At 54.6% G+C, this 21,385-nt stretch overlaps 1 protein-coding gene across 3 annotated transcripts; it reads right to left on the bottom strand.

Moving 5' to 3' along the window:
* Positions 1–1,419: 1,419 nt before the first annotated feature.
* Positions 1,420–19,420, bottom strand: PHF19 (PHD finger protein 19; the record flags this gene model as incomplete). 3 transcript variants are annotated; one of them, XM_079705737.1, is made up of 15 exons in its annotated part: positions 1,420–1,762; positions 2,937–3,032; positions 4,015–4,100; positions 4,865–4,952; positions 5,554–5,712; positions 6,984–7,051; positions 9,303–9,423; positions 9,624–9,692; positions 10,434–10,529; positions 12,228–12,376; positions 13,042–13,142; positions 13,618–13,713; positions 16,141–16,222; positions 16,791–16,936; positions 19,369–19,420. In XM_079705737.1, 15 exons carry the CDS (start codon positions 19,418–19,420, stop codon positions 1,420–1,422), a joined length of 1,752 nt encoding a protein of 583 aa, XP_079561863.1. The 3 variants fall into 3 exon arrangements, with proteins under 3 accessions (XP_079561863.1, XP_079561862.1, XP_079561861.1); XM_079705736.1 differs by having other exon boundaries at positions 16,736–16,930; XM_079705735.1 differs by lacking the exon at positions 19,369–19,420 and adding an exon at positions 17,434–17,484 and having other exon boundaries at positions 16,736–16,936.
* Between the last annotated feature and the right edge of the window lie 1,965 nt (positions 19,421–21,385).

Here is a 21,385-nt window from a genome sequence, read left to right as displayed (position 1 = left end):
AGAAGCAGTTGGCAAGGATGGTCCCCCTCAGGTACACCCCTCGCCCCAGTCAAGGCACTTCTTTCCAATCAAGTGAGTCAGTTTCTAATACCTCTGGAAGCAGCAAAAATGAGGGGTCTCCTCCCCCTCCCATTTTTGGTCTCCCTCCAGGTGGGTCTGAGTTTTAATGGTGGTTCTAAGACTCTATGTATACTCCCACTGACAAAGGCTTCCCTTTGAGGGGACTGAATGACTCAGGCCCTTTAAAAAAATCCCAACCTGCCCCAAAAGTGATTGTCAATTTCAGAACAGGGCAGGGGATAAGGAAGAGGGTATGAGTCCCCTGTGCCTCCCTCTAGGGTCACAGCTGGTTCACGGGCAGGTGCTGGACGTTCACATTGAGTTGCAGCACGTGGCCCCCAGAAGAGGGCCAAGGAAAAGCCAAGGGCAGGAGCCACGCTGGCACCCGAAGGAATGTGTGGCTGTGTGTGTGTGTGTGGTGTGTGTACACCTGGAGGCCAGGGCCCGTGTGTGTGCCTGGAGGTGAAAGCACACACACAGATGGAAGCTTCTGTGTGTGGGGTGAGTCTGGGGGTGGGAAGCAGAGGAGACAGTCTGAGGTGTAGCAGGACACGGCTTCCTTTCCTCCAGCCTCAGGTTTGCAAGGCCAGGCCCAGCTCCATGGTGAGAGAGGGATGTGGCCAGGGGAGGGAACACGGGTCTCAGAAGCTGACGCCTGCAGCCTGCACTCTGGGCCTTAATAACTGGGCTCTGGTGCTGGTGCCTTTGGAAGCAGGGGCCCAGCCTCCTCATGCCTCAGATCCTGAGGGTCCCAGGGCCTCTGCCACACAGGCTTTCCAGAGGCATTCTCTCTCCCACCCTCACCACCTCTTCCCAAGGGCAGAAGGGAGAGGCAGGAAAGTGAGAGGGAAAGGCTCAAGGCACCCCCTTACCCACCTTCACCCAGTCGTTCTCAAGGGTTTCTGTCCTCATGATGTGGTCCCTGGGATGGGCCAGGTGTAAGGATGTCCAGTGGAGGGTTGGGTGTGTAAACACACACCCCCAAAAGGGGAAGGCAAGGTAAAGGGACGCACTGGGGACAAAGACTCGGGCCTCAGGAACAGGCCACAGAGCCAGCAGGACACTAATTCAGAGGAACAGGTAAACAGTTTGAGGGAGTGTGTGGAGACACTGAGAAATAGCCAGCGGGACCTCAGAGACACAGGCAAAGAGGTGGTGAGCCTGAGGGGGCCGGAGAGCAGAACGGGCACAGCAGAGGCACAGCCCTGGCAGGCAGGCGGGCAGGCAGGGCTCTGGCCAGGCACTTACAGCTCCGTCTTGCTTCCCTCCCCCACCCCAGCCTGGAGAGAACTGGGGAGCCTGTGGCTTCCGCTGTCTCTCCTTTGGTTTCCAGGACTGCTGGCATCCTTTGGGGGCTGGTCAGTAAGGGGTAGTCCCTTCCCACTCCACCAGGTACTGAACCTTGCCCTCAGGCGTGACCCTCCGAGCCAGCACCTGGTACTTCTCCCCACAGGCTAACCGCCCGGCTGCGCCAAAATAGTTGGTGATGGATGACTTGAGGTGGGACAAGGACGAGTCATCTTCACTGATGCTCTCGAACGTGTGGCTGTCGATGCCCTCGTCGGGCCGCTCAGGGCCTGAGGCCCCCTCTGCGCTGCTGTCGGAGGGGCAGCGTCCACCCAGCTCGGCCGCCCGCCGCTTTGCCCGCAGTGGCATGTACGCTTTGGCTGCCAGCTTCCTCTTGCGGCTGCCCACTGTCCGTCTGTATCGGAAGGGGAGGAGGAGGACGACGGGAATGAAACGGGATTATCCCACCAAGTCCCTGTCCCTGAGCACTCTGGGCACCAGGCCCTGGGCACCGATGATCCCCCTGGATCCCTACAACAGCCCTGAGGAGGCTCCAGAGGAGAAACCACCAGCCGGGGAGTGGCAGAGCCCGGATTCAAACCTAGGTGTGTCCAGCTCTAAAACCGTGTTTCTTATGCTGAGGAGCTCAGTGTGGCCTGAGTCCAGGAGCACCGTCCTCTGTGCTTCCTGCAGCCATGCAGTGCAGAGGCCCTGCTTACTCTGCCTAGTCGGTCACCTGGACTCACTGTAGCTGGAGGCGTCACGCAGGGGTGGGGATGGGGAGGCAGACATGTAGCCCCTCTCCTCCCCTCTCCCCTCCACAGGGGCAGAAAGAGGCGGACGGGGGGGAAGAAACACACACAAAAGAAGAGGTACACAGTCACAGATAATGAGAAACAAACCAAGACCCAAAGAGCTAGTGAGAACCGAAGAAATAAAAAAATACAGAGGCAACAGCAGAGAAAGAGATGTTTGGAGACAAGACACACTTCGATGGGCATTACATTGATACTTTAAATTCTACTCTTTGCAAGGGCCTCAAGTATCCTAAATACAGTTAAAAGAGCCTCAGTTAAAAAGTTGTCTGTGTGCTTTGCAGCACCACCCTCGCTTTGCTGCTGAGGACCAGCTGTTGCCAAGCAGGCTGTACCCTTAGCTAGGCCTCCAGGGATTTCTGTGCCCTCTCCTAGTCCTTACACTGCAGGATGCCATTTCCCCTCTACCAGGCTCTTTTCCTTAAAGACCCACAAGACAGACACCAGGTTCAGACAGCCAAGAACCAGGGTCGGGGACCCTGCAGTCAGAGGCACAGACATTGCAAAATCATGGCAAGCAGAGGCCAAGAACCCCAGAATGGAAGAACCCTGGATCTGAAACTGCCCAGCAAGAGGTGTCACATAACCTGTAGCAGGCTAAGAGGAGCGGCCCGAACGCCCACAACTTGGAACCGGAGGGTCCCAAACCCTCACACACTTAAAGGCGGCCAGGTCCTGAGACTCAGATGCACAGAGTGAGCCACACATCACAAAGGAGGTTGGGGGTTCTGGGGGGAGCAACGGAACTTGAATCCATCGTGCTGGGAAGCTAACCTGGAGTCGTAGGAAAGGCTGGTGGAAGCGGAGCCAGAGGTGCTGGCAGCATCAGTGGAGTCCACGTCGGAGAAGAAGGTCTGGCCTGAGCTGGCGCTAAGAGGGAGGAGAGGGTGAGCCAGCCGCTGATCCTCAGCGCCCCTTGGGACCTCCCCATCGTCTCCTGGTCCCTCTCACGTGCATCCTTCGTCCCAGCCGAAGCCACCTTCCCACTGAGCTTCCCGCCACCACAGCTGCAGTGTCACCTCCTGTCTCCTGAACGTTTCCTACCCATCCAGCCTTCAAAGTCCAAGGAGTCACAAAAGCCTTCCCTCACCACCCTCCCCTGGCACTGACATAAGCACTGTGACAGTCATTAGAGATGATAATGACCATGATCCCAGACACTCGTGCAACACCTTACAGGCCGGGAGTGCTTTTGTGTACAGGATTTTGTCTCATAACAACCGTGCAGGAACAGGTGAAGAGGTTCAGAGAGGTTAAAGAATTTTGCTGAAGTTACACAGCTGGCAACTGGGAAGTAGGGGCTGGAGCCCAGGCCTGACTGACCTGAGCCCCTGCTCTCTCCATGCCTACAGGAAAGCACGAAACGACCTTCAATAGTTCTGGAAATAAAACGATGGATGCAGCCCCTCCCCTTGGGTGTACCAAGCACGAGGCTCTGTGGGAATACACAAGGAGCACCCGCCACAGCCTGGGGAGGGTTAGGGAAGGCTCCCTGGAGGAACGTGAACGTGGGGTGATCACAGCAGTTTTGGTATCAGGCGTGAGGCAAGGAGAAGTGGGAGAGGTAGGGAGGGCTGGGCTAGGCAGGCCTTGAGCGCCGCCCCGCGGAGCTGTCCCCGGGAGCCCTGCAGGCTTACAGCACGGGTGTTAGGCTGAAAGCCCTAATGCAGACAGACCTTTCAGGCAGCCTTCTGCAATGCGGACCCTTTAACTCAGTGACCCCAAGGGAGCTTCCCTCCCCTCCAAAGGCTCTCTGCTTCACATCTTCCAGAGCTGGAGGAATGGCGGTCTCCCTGCTGGGTTCCATCCCAGTCTCCAGAGCAGACCTCTCTGCCGGGTCCCTCATTGTTACCTCTTTAAACTCTGTATCTCATCCAGCGTGAAGTCAAATATGCTGGCCAGGTGGTGGTTGGTGCTCCAGGCCGAAGTAAAGTCACTCTGTGGACACAGGGAGGAGGGGCGGTCAGCCAGCGAGCATCACTTCCACCTCCCACAGCACCCTCCTCCCCGCTGAGGGCCGCACAGGCTGCGTGGGGCCAGCTGGCCTTCTGAGGGTCAGACTTGTCCCTTCCTCTTTTTTCCAGTCCTGACCAGGGAGCCAGGTCCTGTCAATTCTAGTCCTGGCTCTGTCTCTGGCCAGTTGTCTGACTGTCCCGTCTCTGGGCTTGAGTCACCTCAACTGCAAAAGGTGGATAATAACCCCTTCTGAGCTTCACTCTTAGGAGGTGTCAGGGAGCGTGGCAGAATGAAATGACAGTTGTGAAGGTGCCATATAAATGGTCCAGGGGAGACACGGCTAACGTTACTGCCCACAGCGAGGGCTTCAGTGAGGATGCAGGGCTACTGAAGAAGGTAAGAATGCTCTGGAGCCCTGGTTCTGGGCTGGGCTCTGCCACTGCCTGAGGTGTGACCTCAGGAGGGTCACTGCCCTCCTGGGCCCTCAGTTTCCCCACCTGGACGGTGGAGGCAAGGATATTACCTGCCCTTGCCCAGCCCCGCTCTGGGTTCTTGGGAGAACTTGGGGAGATGAAGGAGTCGTCTCGCAGTGCCTGGCCCTTCCTTGTTTAACCAGCTGTAAAAGGATCCTTTCGGGGACGTGGGAGAGTCCCCTGGGCCTGGGGGACTTCGTTTTCTGCACAGGAATCCCTAGTATGTGCTGACCCTGAGTGTGAAAGTGGAGAGTGAGAAAACGAGAAACTAACACTGGGGATAGCATCTTCCAGCAAAAACTTTGATCTTTTTCTTCTATAAACTCGCCTTTTCTGCTGCTGGAATTCATGAGGCAACAAACTGTGGAGACAGAAAAGGGAAAGGGTGGCGCAGTCAGAGCCTGAAGGCCCAGAGGGTGGCCCTGAGGGAGGAGCGGCTGGGCAGGGGTGGGGTCGCAGCGTGGGAGTGGGCACAGGCTCTCCTTTACGAGGAGACCTGGGGCGGCAGGTGTGCGAGGGTGGCGGGGTATAGTGGGCAGGCAGGACAGGGGGTGCCTCTCCTGCCTCGGGCATCCAGGTGTTCTGCCCCCCACCCCCCGATGCCAGGAAGAGGGGGCTGGGCTCAGCCGGGAGCGCTAGGGACCCCTTACACACTGACTGCCCCTTGACCTCTCTGCCTCAGCCCTAAGCCAGCAAGACTGGGTCCCGTGATCTGGCTTTCCCTCCAAGCAAGGCCACAAGGGGCTGTGGCTGAAGGAGCGGGGACGTGGGATCAGGTCCCGGCTCAGCCACTGACTGGCCCGTTCAGGGTGCCTCCAGCTGGGACTAACTGGCTGGACGCCTGCCTGGATCCCTTGGATGCCACCACACAGCCCATCGGAGGGGCTGCAGCTGGAGCCGGGAGCAGAGGACCCGAGGTCGGCTGCGGCCCCGGCCCCGGTCCTGGGGCCCCAGGCACTGACCCAGGCTTGCTCTTTCCTCTCTTACGCAGCTCAGAGGCGCCGTTCTCGGTGGGCACCAGGCCCTTGTCGGGCAGCAGCTTCCCGGGGGGGTTGGGCGGGACGCGGATGCGCAGGCGGAAGATGCACTTCTTCTTCTTGATCTCCTTGCCGCAGAGGAACCTGGGGGTGGGCAGGGAGAGGAGAAAGCTGGAGCCTGTCCGTCCATCCTCCTGGGGAGGAGAGTCAAGTGTTAAAACCTCCCTCTGCCTCCCGGGACCCAGAGCTAAAACCCAGAGAGGCCCGTGGAGACACTGATTCCTCGAAGCCTGTGGGATCAGGGGCACCAGGTGGCGGCTCCTCCCCGTCCTTCCTTGTCTTGTGTGTGACTCCTGCTGCTCCTCCCTTTTCTTCTCTGCCTCAACCAGCCCCAAGGCCTCTGCCTACAGGAAGCCCTCCTCCAGCTCCCCATGGAACCCCATGGTCAAAACACTGCATTCCACACCACTCTGTTCTCTGCTCTCCCCAAGGAGACTGAAAGCACCTCCAGGCACTTCCCTCACCCTTTCATCACTGGCTGAGCTGCCATGAGGCTGCAGAGGTGACTTAGCCACAGTCCTACCCTCAGGAGACCATCCACAGAGCAGTCAGGAGGCCCCACGTACTCGGGTAGAGGGCTGTGTCTGGGCCCCAAACTGTGACAAGATGAAAGAGAGAGTGGACAGTTCTGTCTAGAGATGTCTGGGGAGGTTTCACAGAAGCAGGGACCGTGTCTTATTCACGGTGTCCTCAGTACCTACACAGGGCTGACACAGAGCAGTTCAATAAATAGTCACTGACGGAACAAATGAATGAAAGGCATCGAAGAGCATCCTAGGTGAAGAAAGAGTGTGAGCAAAAGCACTGAGTAGGAAAGGAAAGGGTTCAGAATGGCTGACACCCAGAATAAATCAAGCAAAGGGTCCGTGGCAGAAGGTAGAAGGTATGGGCAGGGTCTGATCATAAGAGGCCTTGAATGCCATGCTAAGGAGCTTGGGCATTCTCTGTGGTGGTAGCGAGGGGCATGCCAGCCTTGTGTTCTGAGAAGAACTCAGTAGTCTGGATGGGCAGACATGGGCTGGGGACAGGTGATGAATCCGTGCTCCAGTGCCTGGCCCAGAACCATAGATGGCTAGTGCAGGGGGGCCCTCAGAGAGCAGGGGTTGCAGCCCCCTATGGAGCTGAGTCCAGTATCAAAATGTGTCTGGCTGCTGGAGTGGTCAGGGGAGGCATCCCAAATGAAGTGGGTGCTCCCTGATCTTGGAGGACAGGTAATATTCATATAGTCAAACAGAAGTGGAGGGAGACCCAGGTGGGAGCATAGCTTGTGCAAAGGTTATGAGGTAGGAAGACACTTTAACTGCAATCCAACCTGTCAGGGGGCCCAGAGCACTCCCTCCCTTCCCTGCACGCACCGGCTTTTATAACTGTTGAGGGCGTTCAGGAGATGCGGTCCTCGGTCCGTCACGGGGGTGCTGGTGAGCTACCGGGGATCAGGGCAGAGGACAGTCAGAGCTGGCGCAGGGCATCTGAGAAGACCTCAGCCCCTGTCTCCACCCTCCCCTCAATCTCCTGATGCCCCGAGTCCTCCAGGTGAGGACCACTGACTTGTTCCATGATCTCAGACAAGTCTTTTCACCTCTGAGCTCACGTCCCCATCTGTAAATGAGGAGCGTTAACTCCTGTCCTAAATGTATCAAGAGGCTTAAAAATGTCCATGCCCTTGACCCAGTAATGCTGCTCCGCGGAACCTATCATACAGACGTGACACACAAATAAAGCTTTACGTACAAAAAAGTTCACCGCATCGTTTTCCTAATGATGGGAAAGAAACTACATGCCCAACAGGAAGGAAACAAGTAAACTATGGTGGAAACCATGCAGCCATGAAAAGTGTTGATTAAAAACTCTTTCATAACATGGAAAAGTATTTACGATATAATGTAAACTGAAAAAAATGACTTAAAATTGTATATACTGTCTCTTTCTGTTTTGTATACAGATTCATTTGTATTATTTTTTAGATTCTACATACAAGTGACATATTTGTCTGACCTACTTCACTTAGTATAATATTCTCTAGGTCCATTCATGTTGCTGCAAATGGTAATATTTCATTCTTTTTATGGCTGAGTAATACTCCATTGTATATATACACCACATCTTCTTAAACCAATCATCTATTGATGGGAAATGGAGTTGTTTCCATGTCTTGGCTATTGTAAATAGTGCTATGACCATTGGGGTGCAGGTGTCTTTTCGAATTAGAGTTTTCATCTTTTTTGAATATATGCCCAAGAGTGCAGTTACTGGATCATATGGTAGCTCTATTTTTAGTTTTCTAAGGAACTTTCATTCTGTTTTCTATAGTGGCTGCACCAATTTACATTCCCACAAACTTATGGTTACCAAAGAGGAAAAGGAGGGGGAAGGGATAAATTAGAGGAGTATGGGATTAACATATACACACTACTATACATAAAATATATAAACAACAAGGATTTACTGTATACCACAGGGCACTATATTCAATACCTTGTAATAACCTATAATGGAAAATAACCTGGATAAAATATATGTGTGTATATGTATATATATATGTGTATATATATATGTATATACATGTACAGACAAGTGACATATATATATGTATATACACACACACACATATATATATGACTGAATCACTTTGCTGTATGCCTCTAACAAAATATTGTAAATCAACTATACTTCAATAAAAAATTGTAAATACCGTATAAGCCATATAAAAAGAAAAATAGATGTAAATGAGAGGATTGAACTATGTGCACCTATGTGTGTTAGCAGTGGATGTTTCTGAGTGGTGAGATGCAGGAGTATGGATGGTTTTCTTTTAAGTATACTTTCTTATACTTTTTGGTACTTTGAAAATTTTCTACCAGGAACATGTATGATTTTTTTAAAATAAATCAGGAAAAAAATTATTTAAAAAAATACCAGTTCTACCTATCTTTTAGGGCTTTATAATATGAATGCCTTTTATAAATTATCAAGCACTGTAAATGAAGATGTTACTATATGAAGAACTTCTGCCGAGCATAAAGTTACTTTAAAAAAAAAAAGCCCTATTTCAGTAAAGGATTTGGGGCAGTCAGCAGAGAAGCAGCCTCACTCTGGATGTGGTGGAGAGGATTCAGAGGGTGTCATTAAAGGGTGCGTGGCCCTGCCGTGGAAGTGGCTGGGGAAGCCCTGGCTCAGCTCTCCACCTCTGACATCCTGAAAGTCTCTGGTTTGTGACTTCACTCCGTGAATCCCAGCTCCCAGACCCCTGGTGATCTCTTCTGCTATTCAGAGTACGACCGGCAGAGGGCAGGCCCACTTCACTTTCCATCCTAGCCAGTGGGTCACACAGCTCTGTAGGGAGATCTCCTCCAGCCAGACTCGACCCCCAGATCCCTACAGCTGAGCTGGTGAGGCCCTAACCCGCCCACTACCAAAGCCTGGGTTAGGAAGCTCCTTGCAGGGAACAGGCTCAGATGCCTGGACTCAGAGATGCAACGGCTCAAAGGCTCTGGGTCTTTGTCCCCACTCAGCAGCCCTCACAGACAGCCAGTGTTCCTGAAGAATTGTGCTCAGAGACCCAGATCCTAGTGCGGCGCCGTGTGACCCTGGGCAAGTCTCTCACCTCTCTGGACTTAGGGAACCCTGCTGTGGAACGGATTCCCGCCACTCTGACGTCCCACGGTCTTGCATACCTTGCCAAGCTGCAGGAGCTCCCAGTGGTGGTTGACGAAGGCCAGAATCTCCTCGAAGTCAAAGTACTTCTTCTTGCTCTGCACCCCCAGGTTGTAGAGGGCCAGGTGAACCACATCGACCCTGGGCAAGGGTGCAAGGAGGCGGGCCCAAGTGAGCTGGCAGCCTGTGCAGCCAGGGCTGGAGCATCCTGGGTCCAGGCTGAAGGGCAGGGGCAAGGCTGGGACCTGGTGGCTGGAGATGGAATTGTTCCCGGAGGGAGGAGGGAAGGGAGAAACTGGGAAGGGACAGGAGTGGGCCTGGGCCAAGCCCCACCCTCTCACCATCGCAGGGGCAACCTCTCGATGTACTCTGGGCCCTGGTTGCACACGGAGCAGAAAAACAGGTAGAACCTGTGGGTGGGTGAAAAGGGGGCCTGTGGTAGGAGGGGCTCTGACACCCCACCCTGGTCCAGCGCCCTCACCCCCCACCTGCTTTCCCGTAGTCAGCATTGTCCTCGTTCCCTCTGAGGAGGGGATAAAGATGGGGCAGAACAGGGACCAGGAACTACTCCCTTACCCCCTTCTAACCTGTACGTCAAACCCTTTCCCAAATATCACTGCCCTGGAGTGTGGCTGAGTTCAGAGTGAGCTGAACTAGGCTGGGCTGCAGGGACCACCCTCTTCCCCTCTGCCTGACACACACACACACACACACACACACACACGCACGCAATCACAAACCACGTGAGACACCAACCAAGACACACACAGTATCCTGTTTGACACACATAAGCCTTCCACTAGCTTAGCCCCCTTGGTTAGAAGCCAGATCAAGTCATCCATTTCCCCCATTGCCTCCTCCAACAACCCCGGTCAGGGCTGGGGCAGGGCCTGTGTCTCTCCCCCTTCCCCAGACACTTGAAGCGTCTGGGGCTTAGGGAAGGTGGGGCTGCGACTGGGGATGTAGCCCAGCGTGTCCCTCTACTGGGAAGGCCTCCTCACCCTGAGCTGCCTCTGTAGACAGGGACACACTGTCCCAGCCCCCCACTGGGGGTCTAGGGCCTGGCAGGCAACCTGAAGGAGTTGCTGCAGCTGCTGCCCCCATCCCCCCACCTCGCCCCCAAGGCTGAGCCAGACCAGATTAGCACCTACCGGTCTCCGAACATCATGGGCTCATTGAGACACTGGGTGCAGGCCTCGTGGAACCACTGCCTGCACCGGTAACACTGCAGCATCCTCAGGTACCATCTGGAGAGCCAGAGGAGCCAGGGTCAGCCAGGCCCACACTCCCAGCCAGGGATCAGCCTCAGCAACCTTTCCCAACACAAACTCGCCGTCCAGCGGGGGAAAGGGAAGAGAACTCACAGTTACTGAGCACTGGGCTGTGCCAGGGGAAGCCCTGGCAGCAGGGCTTAGGCTGTATCATTTGATCTCACCATCTGGTCAAACACGGGCTGCTGACCACACTTTACAGGTGAGTCAGAGGTTAAATAGCTTGTTCAAGGTCACTCAGGAGGCAAGTGGTGGATGGTGACTCAATTCCTAGCCTCCCTGACTTCAAAGCCCATGCTCCTTGTGCCACACTGGAGCCCCCATCTCTGGTCTGTGCCTCACACACTGCTTCCCAAACACTACTGATGGGGAAAGGTTTGCCCTGGAGACTTCATGGGAGAATAAAGGCTCCTATAAGCCCCTCACCTGGTAATGTATCTACCCTATCACAACCATTCAACAACTACTCATTGAATAAGAATGAAAACCAAAAAGGTGTTTTCTTAATTAACAGTCAATGCTTTGTTCACACCTTGTCAGGTGTGGTCCTTGGACCACCTGCATCAGAATCACCTGGGGTCCAGGTTAAAATGCAGAAGATTCCTTAACCCGTTCTAGGCCTACTCAATCTTTGGGATAGCCCCTGGGAGACACTTTTGACAATCACCCGAGCAACTCTGCCCGGTAAGCATTGAGAGTCACCACCTCAATGCTGCAAAGGTCTCTATAAGCACTTCTCCATCTGTTATCCCAAAGGCCTCAACACCCACGGAAGGATGATGGGGCCGAGGTTATTAATCCCACTTGAGAGATGAAGTACTTCAAGTGATTTGCCCAAATCACCCAGCTAGGTCGTAAGCACAGCCTCCAGACCCCTAGTGCTTGTCAGCAGAACTTGGGGATGACACTCAGGACTTCAGGGTGAACTGTAGGCTGTTTCCTGAGGGTAGAGGTTCCATCTCTCACTTCTGTGGTTCCTCCCACAGTGTTGGTGCAGTCAGCCCAAGGGAACAGGCTCAATCAGCCATGGCTGCATGGAGGCCCAGGCCACCAGGAAGAATCAAAGACTCCCATCCTACATATAGTCAGGGTAAGAACCCCCTCCACAGCGTCCCCAAGGTATTCCCCCCAACCCCTGCTTGCACACCTCCAGGGAAAAGGACCTTCATATCTCATCAGCAGCCTGTCTCATTGACTCTGGCAATGGAAAGGTTTATCTCAACGTCCATGCACCAACAGTAACAGCTCACATTTGTTAAAGTGCTTACCAAGTGCCAGGCACTGTGTGAGCCTTTACGTGAAGGACCTAATTCACCCACCGCTCACAGCCACCATGTCAAGGGAAAACTTACGATGAGAACGGAGGCTCAGGGGTAGCACAGCTCTAAGGGGCTGGGAAAATTTGGACACTGGGGGCCAGTCTGGTAACCACTCTTCAATACTGCCTTCTTTTCCACGGTGCCCCAAGAAAACACCGCCACTCCCCTGCAGCCCGCTGCGGAGAGCGCTAGCCATATGCTCTCGGGCCCCGCGCGCGCTCAGGTGTCATCCCCGAGGCCTGAGGGAGGATACGGGCTCTTCCATGGGGGTCTGGCTCCCCCAGCCAGCCGCGCCTACCCCGCTTCCCTGGGGCCCCGCCCCGCGCCCCGCCCCTCCCCGCCCCCGCGGCCTTACTCTCCCGGCCCGCCGCAGTAGCAGTAGCATTGCTGCTGGTTGGTGCGGTGGGGTGAGTCCCACTCCAGCTCCTCGGGCTGGTAGGACAACACCATCTTCACAGCCTGCAGGGTCCTGGCGATGGCGCCCTTCTTCAGCGCGCCGCCTTTCTGCGGGAAGATGAGGGCCCGAGTTACCCGCGGGGGTCCCGGTTGGGCCACACGTGGCTCCCTATCAAGGCTAATGCCAACCAGGTGGAACACGATATTCCAGTGTAGTCAGAAACGCACAAAGCCTCTTCTCATCAATCCCAGATCCATCCTCTCTCTATCCCCAAGGAGCTGCATTTTCAATAATATTAATAGTAATAAGCACAACAATAAAAGTAACAATAATAACCAACACATATTGAGAGTGGGCGCTTATATGGATTTTCTCTCTTAATAGTGATTTCTCACTATTTGTTGGGGGCCTCCTACTCCTGACACCAAACCTGTATCCATTTAAAGAGTACTGTTTTTTTTTGGCCACACAGCATGTGGCATCTTAATTCCCCCACCAGGGATCGAACCCGTGCCCCCTGCATTGGAAGCGCAGAGTCTTAACCACTGGACCACCAGGGAAGTCCCCAAACCTGTATGCATTTAACAGCCAAGGAAACAGGCTCAGGGAGGCTAAGGAACCTGCACAAGGACATACAGCTGGTTAAGTGGCAGTCGCTGTCTGCCTCCAAAGCCAGGCTCTGTGACCACGAGTGAGGCCCGAGCCCAGGGAGTCTCTGGGCTTCCAGACTGGAGGATGGGGAGAAGCAGGGTGGGAAGGATGGAGGGCTCACCCGCACAGCCAGCGCAAAGATGCAGCGTCGGCAGAACCAAGGTGTGAGCAGGGGCCGGTCGGCACTGCCCGCTATGGGGATGTGGCACTGCTGGTGGTAACCTATGGCAAAGGAGAGGGGGTGAGTGCCCACGAGGAAGCAGTGGCCCGAGGCCAGTCAGCCCAGAGGCGGCAGGCTGGGGAGGGCTGTGGCAAGTCCTAGGAGCTGTGTGCCTGCCAGCTGCCAGGGGACTGGCTGGTGTCCAAGCAGGCCACTAAGAGCCAGCATTGGCCCAGTGCGGGAAGCACCAAAGGTCTGGCTTCAGCCTCTGTGCCCCATCTCTCCTACCCATCCTCTCCACCCACGGGGGCTCCAAAGTGCATAACTTCTCTCACTTTCCAGAAGCCCCAGCTCTCCCCAAGGATCACCTCCCTGGGCCCTCATTCCCAGAGACTGGCCCCTTGTCACCCTGGAGCTCCAAAAGAAACAGGAAGCCAGCTAAGGCCCCAATGGTCTGAGGCGATGCAGGTCCCGAGCCAGCGGGGAATGGGGACCCACAGGTCTGGGCCTTCTCCATGCCCTGCTCATCACACTCACCCAGGCCACACTTCCCACAGATGAGGATCTCATTCAGTGGTCCTGACGTCTTCCCCAGGCAGATGTTGCACTTGGGTTCCTCTCCTGGAACACCAGCTGAAAGAAAGAGGCCCTCTAGGGTCAGGTTGGGCTCACAGGAAAGAGCAGTTTTAAAATTACATTCCAGGTGCTGAGCCTCTACTGAGTGCTGGGCCCCATAGGCCAACTCACTGAATCTCCCCAACCAGTCTGAGCTGCCTATTACCATTAGCCCATTCTAAAGATGGGGAAATTGAGGCTCGGAGAGGTTAAGTCCCATGCTCAGCTGAGTAGGTTGGGGGGGGGGAATTCAAACCCGCAGCTATCTGACATCAAATTATTTGTCCTTTTCACCACATCATGCTGCCTCTCCTGCTTAATTTAACTTGATTTGTTAAAGTTTTTTATGTTAAATAATTTTTTTAAAAAATTTATTATGGAATAACAGAACGTTATAATGAAACTCCAAGTTCTTATCAACAATCATGAACTCACGGCCAATCTTGTTTTGACTATATTCCCACTCACTCCCCCCCCTCCTGTATTAAATATTTCAGTACATATCGCTGAAAGTTCAGGACTCTAAAAAAAAACAGTAACTACAGCACCTTTATTGCACCTAAAAATTAAAAATAAATTCTTAATGTCAACAAATTCAGTTAGTGTTCACATATCAAATTGTCTCAAAAAAGTGATAACAATTTTAAGTTTGATCAATTGCTTTTAATCTACAGTTTCCCTCTCCATCTCTCTTTTTTTTCCTTTGCTATTTGGCGTTGTTGAAGAAGAAATATGTATTTATGACTGAAGGGTTTGAGTGAATAAAGTAAGATACATTTTGATGTGTGTTTCTGTCTCATTTCCCCTAGCAGACGGAAAGTTCTGTAAGGGCAGAAAAGGTATCTGTTCATCTCTGTGTCCCCAGGACCCCTTATGGGGTGTGGCACATAACACGTGTTCAAGACATGTTTGTTGAATAAATGGTGTCTTGCCTCTTATCCCTGAATATGCTCCCAGGAAGGCGGGACCCACTGTGGGTCGCAGTTAAGTCTTCACTGGCTTAATGAAGTGACGGATCAGTAACTACTGCGTGCTCAGCCTTATGCTCTAATCTTGGGCGACCCCAGAGGGCTGCTGTCCTACCTGTGAGGAGCAGTGATCTGGCTGGGGAGCCACACGGTTCCCCAGGTGAGCACTGCACCACCTCCTTGGTGCCTGGCAAACAGTGGGCTTTCTATTCATGGTGTGCTACTTCGATCCATGGTTTGGACTGTCTTTCCTCACCAGCTGGCTCCTTCTGCTTTCAAAAAGAAGGTAGCCCAGGAGAGGAGACCCTCGTTGCTTTGGATTTTTAAATAATACCTTTAGGGTGACAGGGGCTTGGAGAAGCATCAGCCTGCACTAGCCACAATATCTTGGAGAAAAAGGCAATTTGGAAGCTTGACTAACTGGCTGGGTTCTGTGGCCTCTGCTTGGCAGGCTCTTGAAATCATCTCTTACGGTAACAAATTCTTCAGAAACAGCCTCCCTGTAACTCAGCAGCACTGGGCTAAGCATCTAACCGCACTGTGAGGCCAGTACGTTCAGTCTCCTTTTTCTCAGATGAAGAAACAGGCTCACAGAGGTTATGTCACTCACCCAAAGATATGCAGCAGTAAGTGGCAGAGCTAGAATATCTTGGTCCGAGGAATACTGGACCCTAAAACCTGCCTCTTCCCCACATACCGCCATGTCGGTTCTCCTGTTACAGCATAAATGGCAAAAAAAAAAAAAAGTCTCTTCTCTCACGGTAACTCTGATTGGTAGTGGCTGCTTGGAGCTCCATGTTGAAAATATACAAGGGTTGTGATTGATTAGTGATGTCTGTCATGTACATGGCAAGGAAGAAAGGTGGCAAGAATGCCCCCAATCTGTCATCTCTGTAAGACAGTGTCAGCTCTCTGAGGGCAGGGATGGTACCCAACCCAGCTCCCTTTCAACTCTGAAAACTGGCCTAGCTCCATCCCGGTGAGTCCATCATCACCTTGCCTGGTTCATATTTGCTTGTTCGGTCTTTCCCCCATGGAGAGAGCTGCCTCCCTAGTTTTCTTACCATGCTAATAGGGGACACTGTGCTTATACCAAAAGGTGACAATTCTGATTGCCTGGGCCCTTCCCTGTTCCCTAGCCCCAGAGTGACCCAGAGCTTTGGGTAGCAAGGAAGCAAACACAGGCCTGGGACCCAACCCTGCTCTCCCAGCACCTCCCTGAGCCACTTTCTCCATCTGCCTGCCTCCCTCATGAGGTAGGAGTACTCAAGGGGATGACAGATGTTATAAGTGTGTTTCCACATAAATGTACAGCTGGTAATCCAATCAGCATCTCAGGTGCGCCTGGGGCTCCAAGGACAAGGCCAGATGCCAGAAGTTAGAGACAGAAGGAGAGAAGGGAAAAATGGAGGGAGAGGCGGAGAGAGGATCGGGGGTTGGGCGGGGGGGAGGTGCCGGAAATCACAGGAATACTCACCATGCTGTATGTCCTTCCACAAGACCCAGTATTTGGAGTTATCTTCAAAAGTTACAAGGCAGCTCTGCTTAGAACTGCTGACCTGGGGCAGAGAGAGGGAGGGGCAGTGTGAGACAGTAGTGGGGAAAAGCCACTTGAACACGGTCTTCCTCTCCCATTTCTGTCCCCACAGGTCAGAGGCTTTAGACCTCTCCTTGTGCTGCAAAAAGGAGAGCCAGGCTAGAAGGGGAAGGAGGGTGGCAGTTCCGGAGGTAGTATACACCCACTCACTGGAGTTGTGCAGTCAGGGACTGGGGGACGGCAACTTGGCGGGAACGCCGAGGACAGAACAGGCCAGGTGATCATTTGTGATCCTCTCCAACCTGATTTTGTTTTGTTTCGTAGGCTCACAGAGCACTTTTCTAAAGATGTTGGCCCTCAGAATGGCACCTGCTTTTGCAGGCTCCGCCTCCTTCCACTTTCCGTTTGGAGCATAAGGACAAGGCGGGAATTTCCCAGCAATCTCTCACCCTCCATCACTGGTCTGAGGCCGAGACCAGAGGATGAGCAGAGAGATGCTGAGCCTGGGAACTGGGGCCAGGGAGGAAAGGTTTACCCTCTTGATCTTCCCGAGATAATACAGTCCATCTGTCCACCGGCACAGCACATACTGGCCCTCTGTCAGCTTGGACATCAGGTCTTTGAAGTTGTTCTTGGCTTTTGCCAGGGCCCCCTTGTTGGGGAGGTGGCTGGTGGCACCATAGGAGTCCCGAGTCCCTGGGTCCAGACCTCGATTCTCCATCAGCTTCCACTGACACTGGAAGAGAAAGAGAAAGGGGTTTTTACTCCTTACTTCAGGAGAAGGGGAAGGAAGGAAAGAAACAACCATTTATGTAACCTGTGCTATGTGCCAGATGCTTTTATCATCTCACTGGATCCTGCTGACAACGCTGTGAGGGAGGCATTATTATTCCCATTTTACCAGTCAGGAAACTGAGGTTTGGCAAGGGGAAGTGGCTATGGGGTCAGAGGCAGAGCCATGGTCCATAATCAGGCGAGCTGATTCTAAGTCCTGCTCTCTCCCCACCCATACCATGCAGCCTTCTAAATAGAAAGGCTCTCTCAACCAACCACGGAGCAAAATCTCCCTGCCCAGTGGGGCCTGAACCTCACTCCCTGGCTTCACAGCCAGAGGTTTTATCCCTAAAGCAAACATACTCCGTGTTCTCTGAGTGGAGGACCTTCTCCAGCGGAGCAGCGGGAAGTTCTCAGACCCCTGACCCCTACCCTGAGAGCTGGCCAGAGAAAACTCACCTGGAGAGGAAAACTCCTGGGTGGCTTGTGAACTGGTATAGACTTGGCCATCTGTGTCTTCTGCAATCTCCTTTTCTGTTCTCAATTATGGGATGATTTAATGGACACCAATTCTGGGACATTTAAACTCACTTATGCCTTTACTCAGATGCAAACTGGCTCCAAGCAGTGAAGTCACTGCCATGCCAACCTCTCCACATCTGTCTTTCACCATCCTACAAACGTGCTGCTCCCCTTGCTTTCGCTTCTTCCTGCTAATGGTACTACTATGGTCCCCAGACCCCCAAGCATCTTAGACTTCTCCAACCGATGAGTTGCCACAGCAGCCAAGCAGAGGGACTTCTGGCACCCTACTCCTCTTTTCCATCCCCCTGTCCTGGTCTGAGTTCAGGCCTCATCTTGCCTGGGCCATTCATTCATTCAATAACTGTTTCCTGAGCCTTGTGCTCACTCACCTATGCTGGGCACCTGGGATTCCGAATAGAACCACCAGCGCCCAGTGCTAAACAGGCCACTCCCTGTTTCCTGCCTCCCCACCAGACTCTTCCACAGGGCCATCAATTCCCAACTTCTTATTCTCCCAGAAACCTTCTGTGGCTCCCCAGTACCTTCAATGGCATTCAAAGCCCCCCCATGGCCCCCTCCTCCTCAATCTGGGCTCACCTGGCTCCAGGCCCCTCCACACACTCTCCACTAAGCCAAAAACACAGCATCCCTCTGTTCCCTGCACCCGCTACTCTGGTCCCCTCCTTCTCTGCCAAGGCGCTGGGCACCTGGTGTTATGATTACCTGTAGACAGGGAGAGAGTCCTGTGTTTTTTTCCCTGTAAGTGTGTATGTACTCCTGTGAGACTGTGTTTGATGTCTACAGCCTTATGTCAGTGAGCATATGAAATGGAATACATGTGTGTGCATGTCAAGGGCCCTGGGGCAGGCAGGGCCTTGCTGGGGTCTTCACTCTCCAGATGGTGGCGCGGCCACGTCCCCTCTTGCCTACCAACCCACCCCCCGCCCCCGCCCCTCCTCCCCCCCATTCCTCTCTTTTCTCCAGGGCAGAGCGCGCAGGCACCGGGCAGGGTGTGCAGTCCAAATCTCTGCCTTCTCCCTGCCACCTGGCTCCCGGGCGCTGCAAGGTCCCTGCCCGCCGGGCCTGGGGCCCCGGCCCGCGGCAGGTTCACAAACTGACACTTCCTCCCCCGCCGCGCCGTTGGGAGCAGGCCCGGTCGCCGCACCCCCCCTGGCGGGGCGGGGGCCCTCGGGTGGCGGCCCCCCCAACCGCGCCTCCATCCTCCCGGAGCGGGCCCCCGCGGGCTGTGATTGGCTGATTCAAACCCATCTGCAAAGAAATGCCTGTTTGCGGGTTCCCGTCGGCGTCCAGTTCAAATCCGCGGCACCCGGATCGCGGGGCCGGGCGGGGGCAGGAAGCGAGGATGATTCATGCGCAGGGGCCTCTCCCAGGGCGGCCGTTGGCTTTTTAAAAAGGGTGTTTGGGAGGGGAAAAAGCTTGCAGAAGTACCCCCTTCGGGTTCAAGCGCTCCTCTCTTTAGTCGCTCCGACGCCAAGCCTCCCCCATCCCAATCCTGCCGCAGCCTGACTTCGGACGTGAGCAAAATCCCAAACGCCCCCGTCGGTCTCCAAGCCACCCACCCCCCGACACACACAACAGGAAAAATAAAGATTTTAGGCACAGGACTAGCGACCTGTCACACACGCCCCGCAAAGGCTCAGGGACCCGGGCGGGGCTCCCGCCACCCCGCGGACACCGTTCACCCCTCTCCACCCCCAAGGCGTGCGGCTTCCCGGGACTCCAACGCCCCCGGAGGCGTTTGACCCGCCAAAGTTCAGGAAATTTCCAAAAGAGGGATGATCGCAGGGAAAGGCGAGTGTGGCGGGGAGTCCCCCAGCCCGGGCCGGCAGCCCGCAGCGCTGAACTTACCGCGAGGCTGCGTGTCCGCCGGTCCCACTTGGAGTCTGGCCACCAGGCGCATCGGCGGCGGAGGTGGCTGCGCTCGGCCCGCGCCTGCCTGGCCGAGTGTCCGCCCGTGGGGCCGGGGTCGGGGTCTCGGCGGGGGCGGGGCGGGGCGGGGGCGCCGCGGGGAGGAGGGGGGGCGGAGGAGGAGGGAGGGGCCGGGGCGCTCAGGAAGGGGCCCCCCGGGCGCGGGGCGCCATCTTTTTCGCGTTTTCCCGCGAATTATTGACGTCTCGCTTATGTAATTAGCGGGGGCCGCGCCGGCCTCGCCATTGGAGCCCGCGGCCGCGGGGCCCCGCAGCACGGCCCGCCCGCCGGCTCGCCCACTCCCGCCCCCGGGCCGCCCCCGCGCCGCGCCCCGGCCTCCGCCCCCGCCCCCGCGGGCGCGCATCCTCCGCCGCCACCGCGCGCTGGACGCAGACAAGCGGCGCGAGCGCACACGGACGCGGAGCCTGCGCCCCGGCACGACCGCCCGGCGGAGGCGCAGGCACAACGCGGGCACACGAGGAGGCGCGCGCGGCACTCCGAGCCGGCACACACTTGTTGAGGAAACACAACTCTGCGCGCAGGGCACAGACGTCAGCTGGCACAGACACACAGCGGGGAGGTGCAGATGCACACGGACTCCCTGCATAGGCACAGACCTAGAACAACCCAAACGGGATTCGCACAACAGAAACACACAAACATCCTGCACTTGCGGTGTAGAGAGCACACACAGAAACAGATCCACAACGCGCACGGCACAAACACAAATTCACAACACATGATACGACACAACACACAATAAAGAGGCAATTACAAAGTATGGACATAGATACATAGGAGAGACAAACCGTGTACACAGCATGGACACACAACAAAACATACACATAAAGTAGACAAACAGGCATAGAGCCACAACACAGTAACACAGGCACACAAGAGAAACAGAGTACACCAACAGCAAATTGCACACAAACGTAATGCACGGAAACACAACACAAAGATACGGTTGCAAATACATAACACACACACAAACACAACATTTAAATAAGTGGCACACAGTGAAAGACAGCATACAGAGTCATAGGAATAGCAGATTGAGGAAAGGGGCGTGGCTCCAGTCATATCCAGTCCTTGCCCTGGGGAGAATGGGCAGAAATGTCCCCATCCAGACTTACTCTTTGGGGGTTGGGGGCTGGAGAATACTTGCCAACCCCTCTCCTTATCCCTCAGCCCTCGTCTCACCTGCTACCAGCACACTGCACAGACACCCGTGAGGCTGTGGAGTGTGGACATCATGGGTGTAGTGGGTGGACCATACTCCCCCAGCCCCCAGTCCTTCCTGTTGACTGTCAAGTTGCCCACCCTTGGCCCCCTGCCTCTGGGCCTTGGGGTGTGATCTCTCTGGCTGGCTGGGTCTACCTTTAGGATGCACAGGGCAGAGATTACAGTTGGAAGCACTTACCTCTGGGTCTCATAGGCCAACTCCACTGATTACCGGCCGTGGGATCCTGAGCATAGCACTTCAACTCTTAAACCCCAGTCTCCTCATAGAGTTGTTGGGAAGGTTAGGGTGAATGTATGCAAAGCCCCCAGCAGCCAGTGGATATGCAGTAAGTGATTACCGTACTTTGTCAAGAAATTATATATTCATTGAGTGCCCCCCTGGGTAGGACTAGAACCCGGAGCTATCGGGCCCACAGTCTCATGGGGGAGTCAGGTGTTGGCTCAAGCAGCAACAACATGCATATATAGATATGAGGGGCGTGGTGCAGCGAGCTGGACATGGAATTGGAGGAGTCCTGGCTTCAAGTCCACCTCTGCCTCTGAGCCAGAGTAAGATGTTGGGTGAACAATTCCCCCTGTAGGCCACGTTCCCTATCTGTTCAAAGAGGGTAGTGGTACTACCCCAACTCACAGGGCCATTGCAGAGATGAGGACAAAATAGCATAATGCAGGGGCGGGTGTTTTTGTCAATGAAAAAGTGATGGGCAAGATG

The sequence above is a fragment of the Hyperoodon ampullatus genome (genome assembly GCF_949752795.1).
Source record: "Hyperoodon ampullatus genome assembly, chromosome: 6".
In the NCBI taxonomy this organism is placed as follows: Eukaryota; Metazoa; Chordata; class Mammalia; order Artiodactyla; family Ziphiidae; genus Hyperoodon; species Hyperoodon ampullatus.
This window is presented reverse-complemented; position numbering and strand designations above follow the sequence as displayed.